Genomic DNA, 17822 nt, shown 5'->3' with positions numbered 1-17822 from the left:
GTCTGCTGAATGCCCTGGCTGTAACTGTAGGTCCCCGGTGTGCTACCTGGCGTACGGGCTCCCCCAGAGCGGACAGCGGCGCAGGGTAGTTCTCTATGAGGGAGACCAGACGCAGCTTCTCTGAGCGGCCGGGCAGACGTGACACCATGGAGAAGGCGTCCTCCAGAACGCAGCACGCCTGACCGCTCTGGGCCTTGTTCCGAATCAGCTCCTGGAAACACACAAACACAGTACATGAATACAACAAATAAACCAACAAATACAACAGACACAACAAACACACACACAGCACATAAATACAACGAATAAACCAACAAATACAACAGACACAACAAACACACACACAGCACATAAATACAACAAATAAACCAACAAATACAACAGACACAACAAACACACAAACACAGCAAATAAATACAACAAATAAACCAACAAATACAACAGACACAACAAACACACAAACACAGCAAATAAATACAACAAATAAACCAACAAATACAACAGACACAACAAACACACAAACACAGCACATAAATACAACGAATAAACCAACAAATACAACAGACACAACAAACAAATACAAGAAACACAACACACAAACACAACAGACAAATACAACACACAAACACAGCAAATAAATACGACAAAACCAACAAACAAACACAGTAAATCAAAAGACCAAACACACAACAAACGAATATGATAAACACAACAAACAAATAGGACAACAAATATTGCGAAAAAATATAGCAAAAAAATGGAACCAAAAAACACAACAAACAAATACAACAAACACAACAAGCAAATAGAGCAAACAAACACAACAAACAAATAAAGCTGCAAACCGACGCAACAAACAAACCAACACAACAAACACGTCATCAGAGGAGTGTACTGATGTGAGCTACAGGGTTAAAGCACAGAGGAAGAGGTTCATCCTCCATGCTCTTAAGCCTAACCCTGCTCTCTTCGAGGCAGCTGGAGAGCTGAGCCTGACTGATACCTTCAGAAGGGCCTGGTAGGTCTGGATGCGTTCCATGGGTCGCTGGAGGAACGTGAGGACCTCCATGGCTGTGGTCTCAGGGTTTCCCGGCTCTGATGGATCCTAGTGTGTAGAAAACAGGAGGCTACATGAAACAAAAACCACCAATTTAACTGTAGTATATTGGGTATAGTAATATTCACTAGACACAGACATTTCTCTTTACTTATTTATTGAACACGCAAACGTGGCTCTCCCGCATAGCGACCATACATCAACCGGCTAACTCAGGATAGCTAGCGTTAGGTTACTGTTCACAGCAATAGCACTACTGCCCCTAGGGGTCAGATGTAAGTATCCCACTCTACAACATTAACCATGAAACACTGGGTTTCCTATGCATCGGTATACAACATGAGTCATGGATTTGGGGGGGGGGGGGGAGGTTACCCTTGTGTTTAGATACTGCTGGACAGCCTTCTCGGTGACGGACGCCTCTGCCTGGGTTTGGCCCACCATGTAGTGGACGTACTTCTCAAAGTCCTCCGCCTGCCTCAGCAGATGCATGGCCACGTCATCATCTGTGGCGCAGTCGCTCAGTCTGGGCAGCACGGACCTGGAGGGACATGGTTGAGAGTCAAGTCAGGAGATAGAGCAGGTTGGATGGTAACCGGAAGGTTGTTGGTTCGATCCCCGGCGCCTCCTAGCTGAGTGTTGAGGTGTCCCTGAGCAAGACACCTCACATTTAATGCTCCTGACGAGCTGGCTGTCTCCTTGCATGGTTGACACCTCCCGTCGGTGTGTGAACATGTGCATGAATGGGTGATTGTGGAAATTCTAAAGCGCTAAAATACATACAGTTGACATTTTATCCAAAGGATCTTAAAAGTGACAAGGAAAGCCTTCAGTGCTAAAAAACGATTCCTTCAATGGTCAGAAATGATATAAACAAAGAAAAGACATTGCATAGCTTATTAGAACATGTGAGACAATAAGGTGTGCCTCACCTCTCGTGGAGGAGGATGATGTCGCTGATGTTCCTGAAGACGGTCTCTCTCTGGGTGAGGACGCTGGGCAGGACATGGGGGCCGGTCTCCAGATGATGAGACGCAAAGTCCTTCATCTCCTTCACAAACTCCTCCTCCCCGTCCACCAGGCCCTGGATCAGTTGGCTGAAGACAGAGCTCCTGTTATTATCATCAGTGTTACGTACTACTATACAGGCTAATACCACCTTTACATACACACTACTGTGATAATCAGGTTTCAGGCCTTTCCATCGTGGTGTGATGTATTTGGGGCAAAATGGCTCAGGAGGTAGAGCGGGTTGACCGGTAACCGGAAGGTTGCTAGTTCGATCCCCGGCTCCTCCTAGCTGAGTGTCGAAGTGTCCCTGAGCAAGACGGCTCATCCTGATTGCTCCAGACGAGCTGGCTGTCTCCCTGCGTGGTTGTCTCCCGCAATCGGTGTGTGAATGTGTGAATGAATGGCTGTAAGTTGCCTTGGATAAAAATGCTAAATCCCCTAAATGTATGCATTGACGTCAGCTTGCATCAGGCACATAGACATCATTTTAGATGCAGGCCCTGATTCCCTCGAGGTACGTGACCGACCTCAGTGTCCTCCGGTACTCCTCTCCGGTCGACCCGATCCCGTCCAGATCCTCCTGAGGAGCGCTCAGCAGTGGGAACGTCTCCTGGGCCAAGTGGGGATTAAGTGTTCAGCCAATACCTCTCCCAAGGGAATACCCAAACACGCATTACAGGGTTTATAGTCGTGTTGTTATTGTGTTTAGAACATTTTTATGGTTATCCTATCATTATTCTGGGATTTATACAAGCGAATGTAATAATTTTATTTATGGAAGTAATTAGCAGAGAATTATTATCTGTTGCATGGCCTGGAAAAGGCACGAAGGGAAATACAAAGTGTTTCCTACGGTTCTCTTCTTCTCCAGATACGCTGGGCAGACCCATCCCTGCCGTACAGGGTTGTTTTTGGTGGGCTTCGTGCGAACCAACCACTTGTCCGGGTGTACACAATCGAGGACCTCTACAAACTGGCCCTCCTTCAGAATAAAGGCCTCCTTGTTTCCACCGCTGGGGCTGCAGTCGGCTCGGGCCACGTAGATGTCAAAGGTCTGGTCGAATAAAGGAACGAGCAAACACCAGGCATTACCACGGATATTTGCATGCAGACGTTCTGTCTGTGAATGTAAGTGTGTCATAGAAATAGAACATTTTATACGAAGAAAAATGTAAACCTCTCTTCTATCTTCGTCTCCCTCGGACTCTGACGCTGAGCCGGCAGCAGCTAAAGGTGTGTGGGCACGGTGATGCTTTGGAGAGGGTGTTCTTGATACGCCCTCAAATTCACCTGGACCAAAATACACAGAAAGAGGTCATAAGCCGTCATTTAATGTTTGTTCTCGATGCTGATTCGTTTAGAATTGGCCTTGCTGACCTTTGACCTTCAGGAGCTTCATTTGTGGTCGCGTCTCAGTTGGTTCTCTATCGTCCATCACAGCCATCTGTTCCTCTTCGGGATCGTCGCTGTGAGGATAATCTGTGGCTGGTTCAGTTGCTACAGGGCAATGGTTTCATTTGAAATCAGGCATGCAGCCACCCTATCTGACCTGGGTTCGGGAGCGGTCTCGAGAGCTTCCATGTAGTCTGGAGCGGTGTCGTAGTCGGAGGGGCTGGACACTGAGGGAGACCGGGTCAGTGTAGAGGATTCACAGTTTACACGGTGATCGAAATATGTGTACACTGGGCATATTGGATTGCTATTGAACTTCCTATTTCTAAAGAACAAGGCAGGTGTTATCGATAGTAACAGCCAGGGGCACCTCAGCCAGACTAGAATCCCCCACGCTGTAGGGAGATTCACTTAAGACGCGGTTGGACACCGTGCGGTTCCCTAGGTTTGATGACATTTATATGAGCTCCAGCTTAAAACATTCTTGATGTTTGGACTGCACTTCAAATCGATTGCTTAGCGTGGAGTGTCATGATGTCATTAATACCAGAGAGTCATAACCAGTTACACTTTGAAACCATTCCCCTCCGCAGCAAACCACCGCAAGGTCAGACATACCGCCCCTCCCCTTCCTAGGACGGCCACGGCGCTCTCTGCATAGCAACACAACGGAATGGGTAACGACCCGTGTCCAAGCGCGTCTCAAGTGAACCACGAACTGATCCATGCTACTGGGTCACTTACTGGAACTGGCAGGGATCAGCGAGGCTCGCCTCCTCTCCTGCAGAGTCATCTGGCTGTCCTGCTCAGTCAGGTTGTAGGCCTCCCATAGAGAGACGCCCTCACTCTCAACGACAAAGCCGGTCGGCTCGTTGGCTAAGGCTACCGGGGCTACTGGAGTCCGGGCTGGAGGCAGAGCCTGGGTCGGAGGCGGAGCCTGGGTCGGAGGCGGAGCCTGGGGCATCGGCTTTGCCAGGGCTTGAGGCTTCTGGGGCACCGGTTGAAGTGGCATGATGGCTGCGAGCGCAGAGTGAACAGGCTTGGTGGTGGTGGCTGGGGTGGCTTGCGCGGTTATGTTACCGCTATAGGAGATCACACCAAACTTATTGACGACTTCACAGGTGTAAACGCCACCGTCCATGAGGTTCACGTCGGTGACCTCCAGTACGAGGACACCGTGTTCTGAAGTCTTTATCCTGTGCCGCTGGTCGGCGATTATCTGCTGTCCGTGTCTAAGCCAGCGCACAGCCTCGAGCTTCCCCTCCGCAACGCACTCCAAATGGGCCGTACCGCCGAGTTCCACCCCCTGGTTCTTAAACACCTCCTTGAAGACCGGACGCATGTCTTTACGGGCCTTGTAGCCTTTGAACGCAGCCTGAATCCTGACCGCAGCTTCCAGCATCTCGGGTTCATTGTCTATGATATCCATGATATCTTCTGGAGCTTCAGTTGGTGCCTCTGGTGGTTGGGTCACCTGAGGTAAAAGCTGGATGGGAGCAGGTTGAGGTGGCGCGTTAACGGTGATGCCGAAAGGCTGGATGCTGCTGGAGTCCACCGTTTTCTCCGATCCGGCTATGGAGAAGGTGTCGTCTTCCGTGATGACGAGAAGAGGAATGTTATCGCGGGACTCTGGTGTCTCACTCTCCAAGCGCATCGGTCGCACCTCGTGCTTCCTGCCCTCGTCCAGTTTAGGCATTCTGCTTGGGGTTCCCAACAGTGTTGCCACTGGCTGTTCTTTTAGGGGCCCCACTGGCAGCAATGGCTGTTTCATTTCCACTTCCTTCTCTTTACTCTTGACGAGTTGTTTAGCTTCCTGTTCGGTCTCGATGTCTCGTGTGACAGGTTGTTCCCTCTCAACATCATTATTCTCCTCACATTTCTTCTCGAAAAGTTTTACCGAGTCTAGAGCTGCCTGAACTTCCTTCTTAAACACAGGAATGACCAGGACCTGTTCTTCATCTTGACTCGCCTCGGAGTCTCTTGAGAACTGGCTTCCCGATGCCCTCCTGGCCCTGCCTTTGGTCCTCGCAGGTGGCTTTGGTGGTAGGGTCTCTATCACGATAGGCCTCTCTTTTGTCTTTACTGCCACTTCATCCATAGCATCTGCTGAGGGTGTTTTTTCAAGAGCTTTCAGTGACTTCTTCACAGTGGCTTCCATCAAAGAGGTTTCATGTGGTGGGACAATATCTTCGACAACCGTGTCTTGTTCAGGATCATCCTTTGATGGTTGCCTCTCAACTAATTCCTTGAAGCCTGACTCGGATGCTTTGCTTGACGCAGTAAGTTTCCCTTTAGTTCTTACCGGTGGTCTCAAAGGCACCTCCTCTTTCTTTTGTACGTCATCCTCATTTGAGGTATACGTCACAATTTGAGGTATTATGGGTTTGTTCTCGACATACTTCTGTGGTGGGTCCAAAGGCATTTGTTCAGCCTTTTTAATCTCACTTTGTTCCTGTGGAGTTGGTGCTGACATCTGATCACCACCCCTTGGTTTCTCCAAATGTGTTGATGGTAGTTTTTCTTTCTGTTCCTCAGGCTCTGTCTCCTTCTTTTGATTCATCATGGCCGGCTGCAGAGGTCTCATTATCGGTGCTTCATTTGAGGATTTCTTACTCTTGTTCTCTAGTGACAAAGCTGAAGACGAATGTCTCTTTTCCATCTCCACGGTTTGCTCTTTCTTCACCTCAAGCTGCTTAACTTTATGCCCCTTCTCACCATCATCACTCAGAGACATAATTGGCACTGCGTCTCTTTCATGCTTCCTTCTTGGGACCGGCTTTGGCACTTCAGGTTCCACCCTTTCCTCCAGTTCACATTCTGGGTCAGAAATGTCAAATCTCACCACCTTGGTGTCTTTACTGACTGACATACATCTCTTGTCGACTTCCGTGATTGTTTCTTGTTTACCTTCAAGCTGCTTCACTTCATGCACTTCCTCATTGTCTTCTTTCAGAAGCTTTAATGGCAACGTGTCTCTTTGGACCTCATTCTTCCTCCTTGGGACTGGCTTCGGCACCTGAGGCTCCGCCGTTGGCTGCGGTTCATCTTCTGGGTCAGTGATGTCAAATCGCACAACCTTGGTATCTTGAGAACCTGACATGCGTCTCTTGTTCACGTCATTGTTTCTTTCTTGGGTTCCATCTAGCTGCTTGGTTTCGGGCTCTTCCTCACTGACTTTGTTAGGTGCTATGTATGTCAATGTTTCTCCTTGGTCTTCCTGCTTCATCCTTTGCTCAGGTTTTGACACTTTAGGTTCCGCCTTAGGTGCCACCTTTGGTTCCAGTTCTAATTCCTGGTCAGTCACGCAGGTCTGGGACAATGGAACAGGTATGGCATCTTTAGTAATTGACGTGACCGGTGGAACTCGAGGAGTGTGTTCGACAACACTCTCTTCTGAAGTAGGCTTTGTCTTGACCGGCAGTGTCTTCTTAGGGAGATCCAAATCAATCACTAAACACCATTTGAAAAAAGTTTCATTAGTAAGGCTTTCTTTGCAGAAATATAAACAAACTTAGAATGAGATTTGTTTTACAAACTCACCTGTAACAGCCAGACTAGCAGAGCTCTCTGCTCCTCCTACTAGGCAGGAGTAGCTTCCACTGTCCTCTAGGTTGAGGTCCTTGATGAGGAGCTTGAGCAGGCAGCCATCTTGTTTCATCTCATATTTTCTGTTGGCCCTCAGTGGCAGCCTGTTTTTCCTCCACCTCACCCTCACTTCAGGCTCAGGAGGCTTAGAAAGCTCACAGGACAGAGAGGCAGCTTCTCCCTCCTTAGCCTCTACACTCTGTAGCTCCTTCTTGAAAGCTGGAAGAAGTTCTAGAGAAGAAAAAGATATTGAACATTTTATTATTTTCGAAATTAGGCAAATCCCTCTTCAAGGGTCAATCAAACTTCTGACGTGTCTATAGCACTTGGCATTTCAGCCACTTGACAACACATTAGCCAGGCCTTTAGACGCCATCATAAAAACTGGTTTCCATCAACATAGAAATGTAATCATGTTCTTTGCGAGCTGATGACACAAACTGAGCTCTGGGCTGGAGAAGGTGTCGACTGGAGCAACCTGATGATGCTGATATAATAATAAATAATATCACAATTTATTTAGGACCATCCGCACACTAGCTCATCTGAAATCCTGATGGCTTGGCGATTATTGATGTTGACTATCACTATTTAGTATAGCTCACAAATCCCTTTTCACTTATGCACTCACAAATCTAGTTAGGCCATGGCACATACAAATTGACCATCTTAATTAGGTTTCATGGACTTTAAGATCACATATCGACCAGGAGAATATGAACTTACCGGTCACAGTCAGACTAGCGGAGCTCTCTGCTCCTCCTACTAGACAGGAGTAGCTGCCACTGTCCTCTGGTTTGAGGTCCTTGATGAGGAGCTGGAGCAGGCAGCCATCTTGTTTCATCTCATACTTCCTGTTGGCTCTCAGTGGTAGCCTGTTCTTCCTCCACTGCACCAACACTCCAGGCTGAGGAGGCTTAGAAAGCTCACAGGACAGAGAGGTAGTTCCTTCCTCCTCAGCCTCCACACTCTGTAGCTCCTTGTTGAAGGATGGAAGGAGTTCTGGAGGAGAAAAGATATGGAGCATTGAGATAAGTTTGATTTTAGGAAGTATATATTTTGGCTAAAATCATAGATGTGGATTTCTTTTTACATATGTTGTAATTTTCTGACTGGTTGCAGCCCGTTTAAAATTCTTCAGCCTGCAAATGACTTGTTACAGCTGAGTGTCATCAGCATAACAAATTAATGATATTTGTTTCCAAATTATGACCAACCAAGAGAGCACTACAGAGTGACAATATGAGGCGGAGAGAACGGATTATCCTCAATTACAGAGGAGGAAGTTCACGTCTGAGAACATGATGCTCCAGATTATGTCCAGCTCTTTGGGTCCAAAATGGGACCATGAAGCCGTAGGAAGTCATTTAGAAGAGACTCACTGCATTTAGCAATGTTCAACTTTGTACTAAAAGTACTAAAAGTTCAACTTTGTACTAAAATACTTTTCCAATAATGTAACTACCATCTGACATTGGAGGAATAACCTTAGATATTACTGTCAAGAACACTATATGAACTCACCTGTGACTGCCAGACTAGCAGAGCTCTCTGCTCCTCCTACTAGACAGGAGTAGCTTCCACTGTCCTCTGGCTTGAGGTCCTTGATGAGGAGCTGGAGCCGGCAGCCATCTTGTTTCATCTCATACTTCCTGTTGGCTCTCAGTGGCAGCCTGTTCTTCCTCCACTGCACCACCACTCCAGGCTGAGGAGGCTTAGAAAGCTCACAGGACAGAGAGGTAGTTCCTTCCTCCTCCGCCTCCACACTCTGCAGCTCCTTGTTGAAGGATGGAAGGAGTTCTGGAGGAGAGATGTTTAAAGTTAATCTACACATCTTTTAATGCTAAGCAAAGATCTTCTCAGCACTTTCATAGTGCTGGCTAATCTATAGGATATCTTTATATGTATGACCGAATCCACCTCATGGTCAATAAGATATCAAACCTCTTGTACACCTTGGTACAGCTAGGTGTCATCAGCAAAGGTTTTGAACTATATTCCTGACCAGCTAAAGACATCAACAAAGATGAGCATCAACCAGGTCAACTGAATAGAGACAAAAATACATCTTTGTACAACTCTGAAGAGACACTGCACATCTAAGAACAGGACCCTCCAGGAAATACCAAGTTTATGGTCAAATATGAGACCATGCAGCAGATCAACTCTATGCTTCAAACACCACCTTGTATCTGAGGAAGAGTCTTTAGAATACCTGATGATCAAGAAGAGTATGAACTCACCTGTGACAGCCAGACTAGCAGAGCTCTCTGCTCCTCCTACTAGACAGGAGTAGTTGCCACTGTCCTCAGGTTTGAGGTCCTTGATGAGGAGCTGGAGCAGGCAGCCATCTTGTTTCATCTCATACTTCCTGTTGGCTCTCAGTGGCAGCCTGTTCTTCCTCCACTGCACCAACACTCCAGGCTGAGGAGGCTTAGAAAGCTCACAGAACAGAGAGGTAGTTCCTTCTTCCTCAGCCTCCACACTCTGTAGCTCCTTGTAGAACGATGGAAGGAGTTCTGGAGGAGAGATGGAAACGAAGCATTGAGAAATAATTGATTTCATGGATATATATATTTTGGGCAAAATCAAAGAGCTGGCCCCTTTTTTGCATGTGTTGTAATTTTCTGACTGGTTGCAGCCCATTTAGAATTCTTCAGCCAACAAATGACTTGGTACAGCTGAGTGGTACAGTTGAGTGACATCAGCGTAACTAATGAATAACATTCGATCTCATCTGATGATGAACCAGGAGAACATTACAGAGAGAACAAGGTGATGCGTAGAGAACAGATTCTCCTCAGTTTCTGTGGAGGCAGTTCATGCCTGAGAACATGATTCTCAAGATGATGTCAAGCTGTTTGGGTCTAATATGGGTCCTATGTAGAGATGTCCGATATTATCGGCCCACCGATATTATCGGCCCGATATTAGCATAAAAATGTAATATCGGTCAATATCGGTATCGGATTTTTTTTGCCTTAAAACCGATTTTTTTATTTTTTTTATTTTTTTTTTTATTTATAGCTCAAATAAATGTTTTCAAAATTGTGCAGTACAGTGCACATTGTAATTGACTCATATTTGTGCATTTATTCAATTAAGGTTATTGAGTTTTAGTTAAAGAAACATACTGCTATGTTGCACATAGTTGTTCAGGTACAATGTTCTATCATTTGTGAAGTCAAGTTTGCCCAATTTGTTGTGGGCATTGTCAAGATTATCTCAGGGAGAGTGTAATCCAAACTGTTGTCTGAGACCATTAAAAAAATAAAAATAAACATGGCACTTTTCCCTTAAATTAAGTTGAAGTATTTTTCTTATTTTGCACAGACAATGTTAACATTTGGAAAGCCTTGTTACATTCAAGAATGCATCCAGTGGGGCATCACAATAACATTAAGCATTTTGTGTTAATTCCACAACAGGAGATATGTAATGTTACCTAAATTAGGTTTGAGGAAAAATAAATAACCCAAATATCGACATCGGTATCGGCTGATATCGGAATCGAAAATTTAGAGTTGGACAATATCGCATATCGGATATCGGCAAAAAAGCCAATATCGGACATCCCTAGTCCTATGTGATCTGATGAAGGCCTTTGTAGGCCGAACCGTTATCACCAATTAATCATTCTGACCATTGGAACTCAGAGTTTGCGGCACCTTCTTTTTATTTTTCTTACTTTGGATCCAAAATGTGACAATGAAGCACGAAGGGGTAATTCAGAAGAGACTGACTCTGTATTCAGTATAGTCAAACTTTGTACTAAAATACTGGACTTTTCGAATAGTGTAACTACCATCTGACATTGGAGCAACATTCTTTAACATATCAACCAGTACAGTATATTAACTCACCGGTCACAGCCAGACTAGCAGAGCTCTCTGCTCCTCCTACTAGACAGGAGTAGCTGCCACTGTCCTCTGGTTTGAGGTCCTTGATGAGGAGCTGGAGCAGGCAGCCATCTTGTTTCATCTCATACTTCCTGTTGGCTCTCAGTGGCAGCCTGTTCTTCCTCCACTGCACCAACACTCCAGGCTGAGGAGGCTTAGAAAGCTCACAGGACAGAGAGGTAGTTCCTTCCTCCTCCGCCTCCACACTCTGCAGCTCCTTGTTGAACGATGGAAGGAGTTCTGGAGGAGAGATGTTTAAAGTTAATCTACACATCTTTTGATGCTAAGCAAAGATCTTCTCAGCACTTTCATAGTGCTGGCTAATCCATAGGATATCTTTATATGTATGACCGAATCCACCTCATGGTCAATAAGATATCAAACCTCTTGTACACCTTGGTACAGCTAGGGGTCATCAGCAAAGGTTTTTAACTATATTCCTGACCAGCTAAAGACATCAACAAAGATGAGCATCAACCAGGTCAACTGAATAGAGACAAAAATACATCTTTGTACAACTCTGAAGAGACACTGCACATCTAAGAACAGGACCCTCCAGGAAATACCAAGTTATGGTCAAATATGAGACCATGCAGCAGATCAACTCTATGCTTCAAACACCACCTTGTATCTGAGGAAGAGTCTTTAGAATACCTGATGATCAAGAAGAGTATGAACTCACCTGTGACAGCCAGACTAGCAGAGCTCTCTGCTCCTCCTACTAGACAGGAGTAGCTGCCACTGTCCTCTGGCTTGAGGTCCCTGATGAGGAGCTGGAGCAGGCAGCCATCTTGTTTCATCTCATACTTCCTGTTGGCTCTCAGTGGCAGCCTGTTCTTCCTCCACTGCACCAACACTCCAGGCTGAGGAGGCTTAGAGAGCTCACAGGACAGAGAGGTAGTTCCTTCCTCCTCCGCCTCCACACTCTGCAGCTCCTTGTTGAAGGATGGAAGGAGTTCTGGAGGAGAGATGTTTAAAGTTAATCTACACATCTTTTAATGCTAAGCAAAGATCTTCTCAGCACTTTCATAGTGCTGGCTAATCTATAGGATATCTTTATATGTATGACTGAATCCACCTCATGGTCAATAAGATATCAAACCTCTTGTACACCTTGGTACAGCTAGGCGTCATCAGCAAAGGTTTTTAACTATATTCCTGACCAGCTAAAGACATCAACAAAGATGAGCATCAACCAGGTCAACTGAATAGAGACGAAAATACATCTTTGTACAACTCTGAAGAGACACTGCACATCTAAGAACAGGACCCTCCAGGAAATACCAAGTTATGGTCAAATATGAGACCATGCAGCAGATCAACTCTATGCTTCAAACACCACCTTGTATCTGAGGAAGAGTCTTTAGAATACCTGATGATCAAGAAGAGTATGAACTCACCTGTGACAGCCAGACTAGCAGAGCTCTCTGCTCCTCCTACTAGACAGGAGTAGCTGCCACTGTCCTCTGGCTTGAGGTCCCTGATGAGGAGCTGGAGCAGGCAGCCATCTTGTTTCATCTCATACTTCCTGTTGGCTCTCAGTGGCAGCCTGTTCTTCCTCCACTGCACCAACACTCCAGGCTGAGGAGGCTTAGAGAGCTCACAGGACAGAGAGGTAGTTCCTTCCTCCTCAGCCTCCACACTCTGTAGCTCCTTGTTGAACGATGGAAGGAGTTCTGGAGGAGAGATGGAAACGAAGCATTGAGATACGTTTGATTTTAGGAAGATATATATTTTGGCCAAAATCATAGATGTGGATTTCTTTTTACATATTTTGTAATTTTCTGACTGGTTGCAGCCCGTTTAAAATTCTTCAGCCTGCAAATGACTTGTTACAGCTGAGTGTCATCAGTAGGACTGTAACGATACGCGCATCAAACCGAAAATCGCGATACTCAAAGCCACGATCCTGTCTCGCGGTGTGAGAAGGCAGAAGCGCGATACGCCCTTTCTAACTCTGCGGTCAAATTGTCCGATTGAAATTTGCTAATAATTTGTCTAGATAATAGTCTGCTGACAGCGCCCCCTCCTATCGATGCCGTAAGTATGCGACTGCAATCCTCCGTGGCTACGGAGGATCGCATTTCTCCACAGCCGTCGAAGTGCTCATATGCGATATGAACGACATTTATCCAGAGGGGGCCTGTGTGATCCTGTCTCTATTGTTTTGTGTGATTTGACTGGCAGTTTGTCTGCTTATAGGTCGGAATGAAGCGGCCACCGATTATTGACAGGATGGGTACTTTATTCTACCGGACTCGTTCGCTTCTTCACTAGACACACGCGCTACCGCTCGCTCTCCGCGCTCGTCCACTCACTCGCTGACGTCACTCACACACGCATACGCACATTGCCATTCTGGCGCACACACATATGCTACTCGTAACGCCTCGTTATTGCGACGTTCATGACCTTCAGGTTTTTCTCCATCTATTGAAAGTTAGGCTATTAAACATGTTGCATTTTATACGGCCTGATTATGTCATTATTTAAGTTACATAGCCTAATAAGTAGTGCTAATAAGGATATTTGACTAAACCAACCAAACAGTTGAAAAAAGCATCCTCCCACACGTTATTTCTTTATTCATTTAGCTATACTTTAATAGTATTCTTTCTGTTCAAATCTGTTCAGTGTTCCAAATTATTTGTTATTAAATGTTACATTAAGTTAATTGGTATATAAGTGTTGTTTAAATAAAATGCTTTTTAAATTTCAAAAAATCGTGGGATGTATCGAACCGTGGGTCAAAAATCGTGATACAAACCGAATCGTGAGTTTGTGTATCGTTACAGCCCTAGTCATCAGCATAACAAATTAATGATATTTGTTTCCAAATTATGACCAACCAAGAGAGCACTACAGAGTGACAATATGAGGCGGAGAGAACGGATTATCCTCAATTACAGAGGAGGAAGTTCACGTCTGAGAACATGATGCTCCAGATTATGTCCAGCTCTTTGGGTCCAAAATGGGACCATGAAGCCGTAGGAAGTCATTTAGAAGAGACTCACTGCATTTAGCAATGTTCAACTTTGTACTAAAAGTACTAAAAGTTCAACTTTGTACTAAAATACTTTTCCAATAATGTAACTACCATCTGTCATTGGAGGAATAACCTTAGATATTACTGTCAAGAACACTATATGAACTCACCTGTGACAGCCAGACTAGCAGAGCTCTCTGCTCCTCCTACTAGACAGGAGTAGCTTCCACTGTCCTCTGGCTTGAGGTCCTTGATGAGGAGCTGGAGCCGGCAGCCATCTTGTTTCATCTCATACTTCCTGTTGGCTCTCAGTGGCAGCCTGTTCTTCCTCCACTGCACCAACACTCCAGGCTGAGGAGGCTTAGAAAGCTCACAGGACAGAGAGGTAGTTCCTTCCTCCTCCGCCTCCACACTCTGCAGCTCCTTGTTGAAGGATGGAAGGAGTTCTGGAGGAGAGATGTTTAAAGTTAATCTACACATCTTTTAATGCTAAGCAAAGATCTTCTCAGCACTTTCATAGTGCTGGCTAATCTATAGGATATCTTTATATGTATGACCGAATCCACCTCATGGTCAATAAGATATCAAACCTCTTGTACACCTTGGTACAGCTAGGTGTCATCAGCAAAGGTTTTGAACTATATTCCTGACCAGCTAAAGACATCAACAAAGATGAGCATCAACCAGGTCAACTGAATAGAGACAAAAATACATCTTTGTACAACTCTGAAGAGACACTGCACATCTAAGAACAGGACCCTCCAGGAAATACCAAGTTTATGGTCAAATATGAGACCATGCAGCAGATCAACTCTATGCTTCAAACACCACCTTGTATCTGAGGAAGAGTCTTTAGAATACCTGATGATCAAGAAGAGTATGAACTCACCTGTGACAGCCAGACTAGCAGAGCTCTCTGCTCCTCCTACTAGACAGGAGTAGTTGCCACTGTCCTCAGGTTTGAGGTCCTTGATGAGGAGCTGGAGCAGGCAGCCATCTTGTTTCATCTCATACTTCCTGTTGGCTCTCAGTGGCAGCCTGTTCTTCCTCCACTGCACCAACACTCCAGGCTGAGGAGGCTTAGAAAGCTCACAGGACAGAGAGGTAGTTCCTTCCTCCTCAGCCTCCACACTCTGTAGCTCCTTGTTGAACGATGGAAGGAGTTCTGGAGGAGAGATGGAAACGAAGCATTGAGAAATGATTGATTTCATGGATATATATATTTTGGGCAAAATCAAAGAGCTGGCCCCTTTTTTGCATGTGTTGTAATTTTCTGACTGGTTGCAGCCCATTTAGAATTCTTCAGCCAACAAATGACTTGGTACAGCTGAGTGGTACAGTTGAGTGACATCAGCGTAACTAATGAATAACATTCGATCTCATCTGATGATGAACCAGGAGAACATTACAGAGAGAACAAGGTGATGCGTAGAGAACAGATTCTCCTCAGTTTCTGTGGAGGCAGTTCATGCCTGAGAACATGATTCTCAAGATGATGTCAAGATGTTTGGGTCCAATATGGGTCCTATGTGATCTGATGAAGGCCTTTGTAGGCCGAACCGTTATCACCAATTAATCATTCTGACCATTGGAACTCAGAGTTTGCGGCACCTTCTTTTTATTTTTCTTACTTTGGATCCAAAATGTGACAATGAAGCACGAAGGGGTAATTCAGAAGAGACTGACTACCATCTGACATTGGAGTAACATCCTTTAACATATCAACCAGTACAGTATATTAACTCACCGTTCACAGCCAGACTAGCAGAGCTCTCTGCTCCTCCTACTAGACAGGAGTAGCTGCCACTGTCCTCTGGTTTGAGGTCCTTGATGAGGAGCTGGAGCAGGCAGCCATCTTGTTTCATCTCATACTTCCTGTTGGCTCTCAGTGGCAGCCTGTTCTTCCTCCACTGCACCACCACTCCAGGCTGAGGAGGCTTAGAAAGCTCACAGGACAGAGAGGTAGTTCCTTCCTCCTCAGCCTCCACATCCTGCATCTCCTCCTCAAAGTAAGGAGGGAGTTCTGGAGGAGAGAAGATACGGAACATCGTATTCTTATTTATGTTCGGAAGAACCTTTTCACGATACAATCTTACTGCTGGCTCATTGACAAGGTGTTAGCCCAGACATTGGACACCATATTTACAACTGGGAGTCATCAGCATAGTGATTGAATGATATTTCTTGCCAGCTGATGACACAAATCGAGATTTTTATTTCTTGCAGCCAATGGATTGATGTCACCCGAATGATCTTAGTGTCACAATTAAATCGGGACTATGCGGTACGCTCAGCTGAAAACTGCAGATGGCTTGGTTCGTAATGATATCGAGTATCACTATATCCCCGGGACCAAGAAGCTTATTCAACCAAAACCCGTTAACTAATGCAAGGAATGGAGTTATGCCATGGCATGTACGCTGTTCAAATTCACTTTTTTGAATTGGAGTTATGGCCTTTAAGATTACCTTTGAATCACTGCAATATGAACTCACCTTTCACAGCCAGACTAGCAGAGCTCTCTGCTCCTCCTACTAGACAGGAGTAGCTGCCACTGTCCTCTGGTTTGAGGTCCTTGATGAGGAGCTGGAGCAGGCAGCCATCTTGTTTCATCTCATACTTCCTGTTAGCTCTCAGTGGTAGCCTGTTCTTCCTCCACTGCACCAACACTCCAGGCTGAGGAGGCTTAGAAAGCTCACAGGACAGAGAGGTAGTTCCTTCCTCCTCAGCCTCCACACTCTGTAGCTCCTTCTTGAACGATGGAAGGAGTTCTGGAGGAGAGATGGAAACGAAGCATTGAGATATGTTTGATTTTAGGACAACATATATTTTGGGCAAATTCATAGATCTGGACAATTTTTTGCAAATGTTGTAATTTTCTGACTGGTTGCAGCCCGTTTCAAATTCTTCAGCCAACAAATGACTTGGTACAGCTGAGTGGTACAGTTGAGCGTCATCAGCATAACTAATGAATGACATTCGATCTCATCTGATGATGAACCAGGAGAACATTACAGAGAGAACAAGGTGATGCGTAGGGAACAGATTCTCCTCGGTTTCTGTGGAGGCAGTTCATGCCTGAGAACATGATGCTCAAGATGATGTCAAGATGTTTGGGTCCAATATGGGTCCTATGTGATCTGATGAAGGCCTTTGTAGGCCGAACCGTTATCACCAATTAATCATTCTTACCAGTGGAACTCAGAGTTTGCGGCACCTTCTTTTTATTTTTCTTACTTACAGTATTACTGAGACAAAAAAGGGTTCAGCCGTAGACAAAGTATAAAGGACGTTTCGCATAATCTGCTGAACCCAAGGTTGCCTATGTCAAAACATGGCAACTTTTGCATTCCTGCTGTAACCACTAAGAGAGTAAACAAAGGGAAACTTAGACACACTGCTAACCTCACAAATCTCATACATATTTCCTCCAAACCAAAAACAACCTTAAAGCCTATCAACAACACCATCAGGATGGGTCTACTTAATGTTAGGTCTCTTAATAACAAATCATTTTTAGTTAATGATTTTATTACCATCTCTAAACTGGATTTTATGTTTTTAACTGAAACATGGCTGGAACAAAATAACAGTGCAACCGTTCTGATAGAGACAGCTCCTCCCAACTATAACTTTTTTGATGCATGTAGATCTGGAAAAAGAGGTGGAGGGGTCGCTGTTATATTTAAAAATGATTTTCAGGGGAAACAGATGTTATTTGGTGATTTTCCATCATTCGAATACCTTTGTGCTTTATTGAAATGCTCCCCCAGAGTTCTCCTATTAATTATTTACAGGCCACCCACATACTCTGCAAATTTTTTCGATGAATTCACAGAATTATTGTCTAGCATCTCCACAGACTTTGACTGTCTAGTTATAACTGGTGACT

General features: G+C 45.1%; 1 protein-coding gene across 1 annotated transcript in view; it reads right to left on the bottom strand.

Moving 5' to 3' along the window:
• The window catches only part of obscna (obscurin, cytoskeletal calmodulin and titin-interacting RhoGEF a), a 75122-nt gene that overhangs the window by 17771 nt on the left and 39529 nt on the right, over window positions 1–17822 (bottom strand). The window contains exons 38-58 of the mRNA XM_030372245.1: window positions 16426–16701; window positions 15678–15953; window positions 14820–15095; window positions 14101–14376; window positions 12345–12620; window positions 11627–11902; window positions 10909–11184; window positions 9289–9564; window positions 8570–8845; window positions 7772–8047; window positions 7001–7276; window positions 4205–6910; window positions 3618–3687; window positions 3446–3534; window positions 3246–3358; window positions 2922–3122; window positions 2596–2678; window positions 1990–2154; window positions 1433–1598; window positions 1004–1105; window positions 47–211 (exon numbers count right to left, since the gene is read on the bottom strand). Of these exons, the coding sequence (XP_030228105.1) occupies window positions 47–211; window positions 1004–1105; window positions 1433–1598; window positions 1990–2154; window positions 2596–2678; window positions 2922–3122; window positions 3246–3358; window positions 3446–3534; window positions 3618–3687; window positions 4205–6910; window positions 7001–7276; window positions 7772–8047; window positions 8570–8845; window positions 9289–9564; window positions 10909–11184; window positions 11627–11902; window positions 12345–12620; window positions 14101–14376; window positions 14820–15095; window positions 15678–15953; window positions 16426–16701 (6896 nt within the window). The remainder of the gene's footprint in view (window positions 1–46; window positions 212–1003; window positions 1106–1432; window positions 1599–1989; window positions 2155–2595; window positions 2679–2921; window positions 3123–3245; window positions 3359–3445; window positions 3535–3617; window positions 3688–4204; window positions 6911–7000; window positions 7277–7771; window positions 8048–8569; window positions 8846–9288; window positions 9565–10908; window positions 11185–11626; window positions 11903–12344; window positions 12621–14100; window positions 14377–14819; window positions 15096–15677; window positions 15954–16425; window positions 16702–17822) is intronic.

The sequence above is a fragment of the Gadus morhua genome, chromosome 12 (genome assembly GCF_902167405.1).
Source record: "Gadus morhua chromosome 12, gadMor3.0, whole genome shotgun sequence".
Lineage (NCBI taxonomy): Eukaryota > Metazoa > Chordata > Actinopteri > Gadiformes > Gadidae > Gadus > Gadus morhua.
The sequence above is the reverse complement of the archived record's forward strand: the minus strand, read 5'-3'. Positions and strand labels throughout refer to the sequence as shown.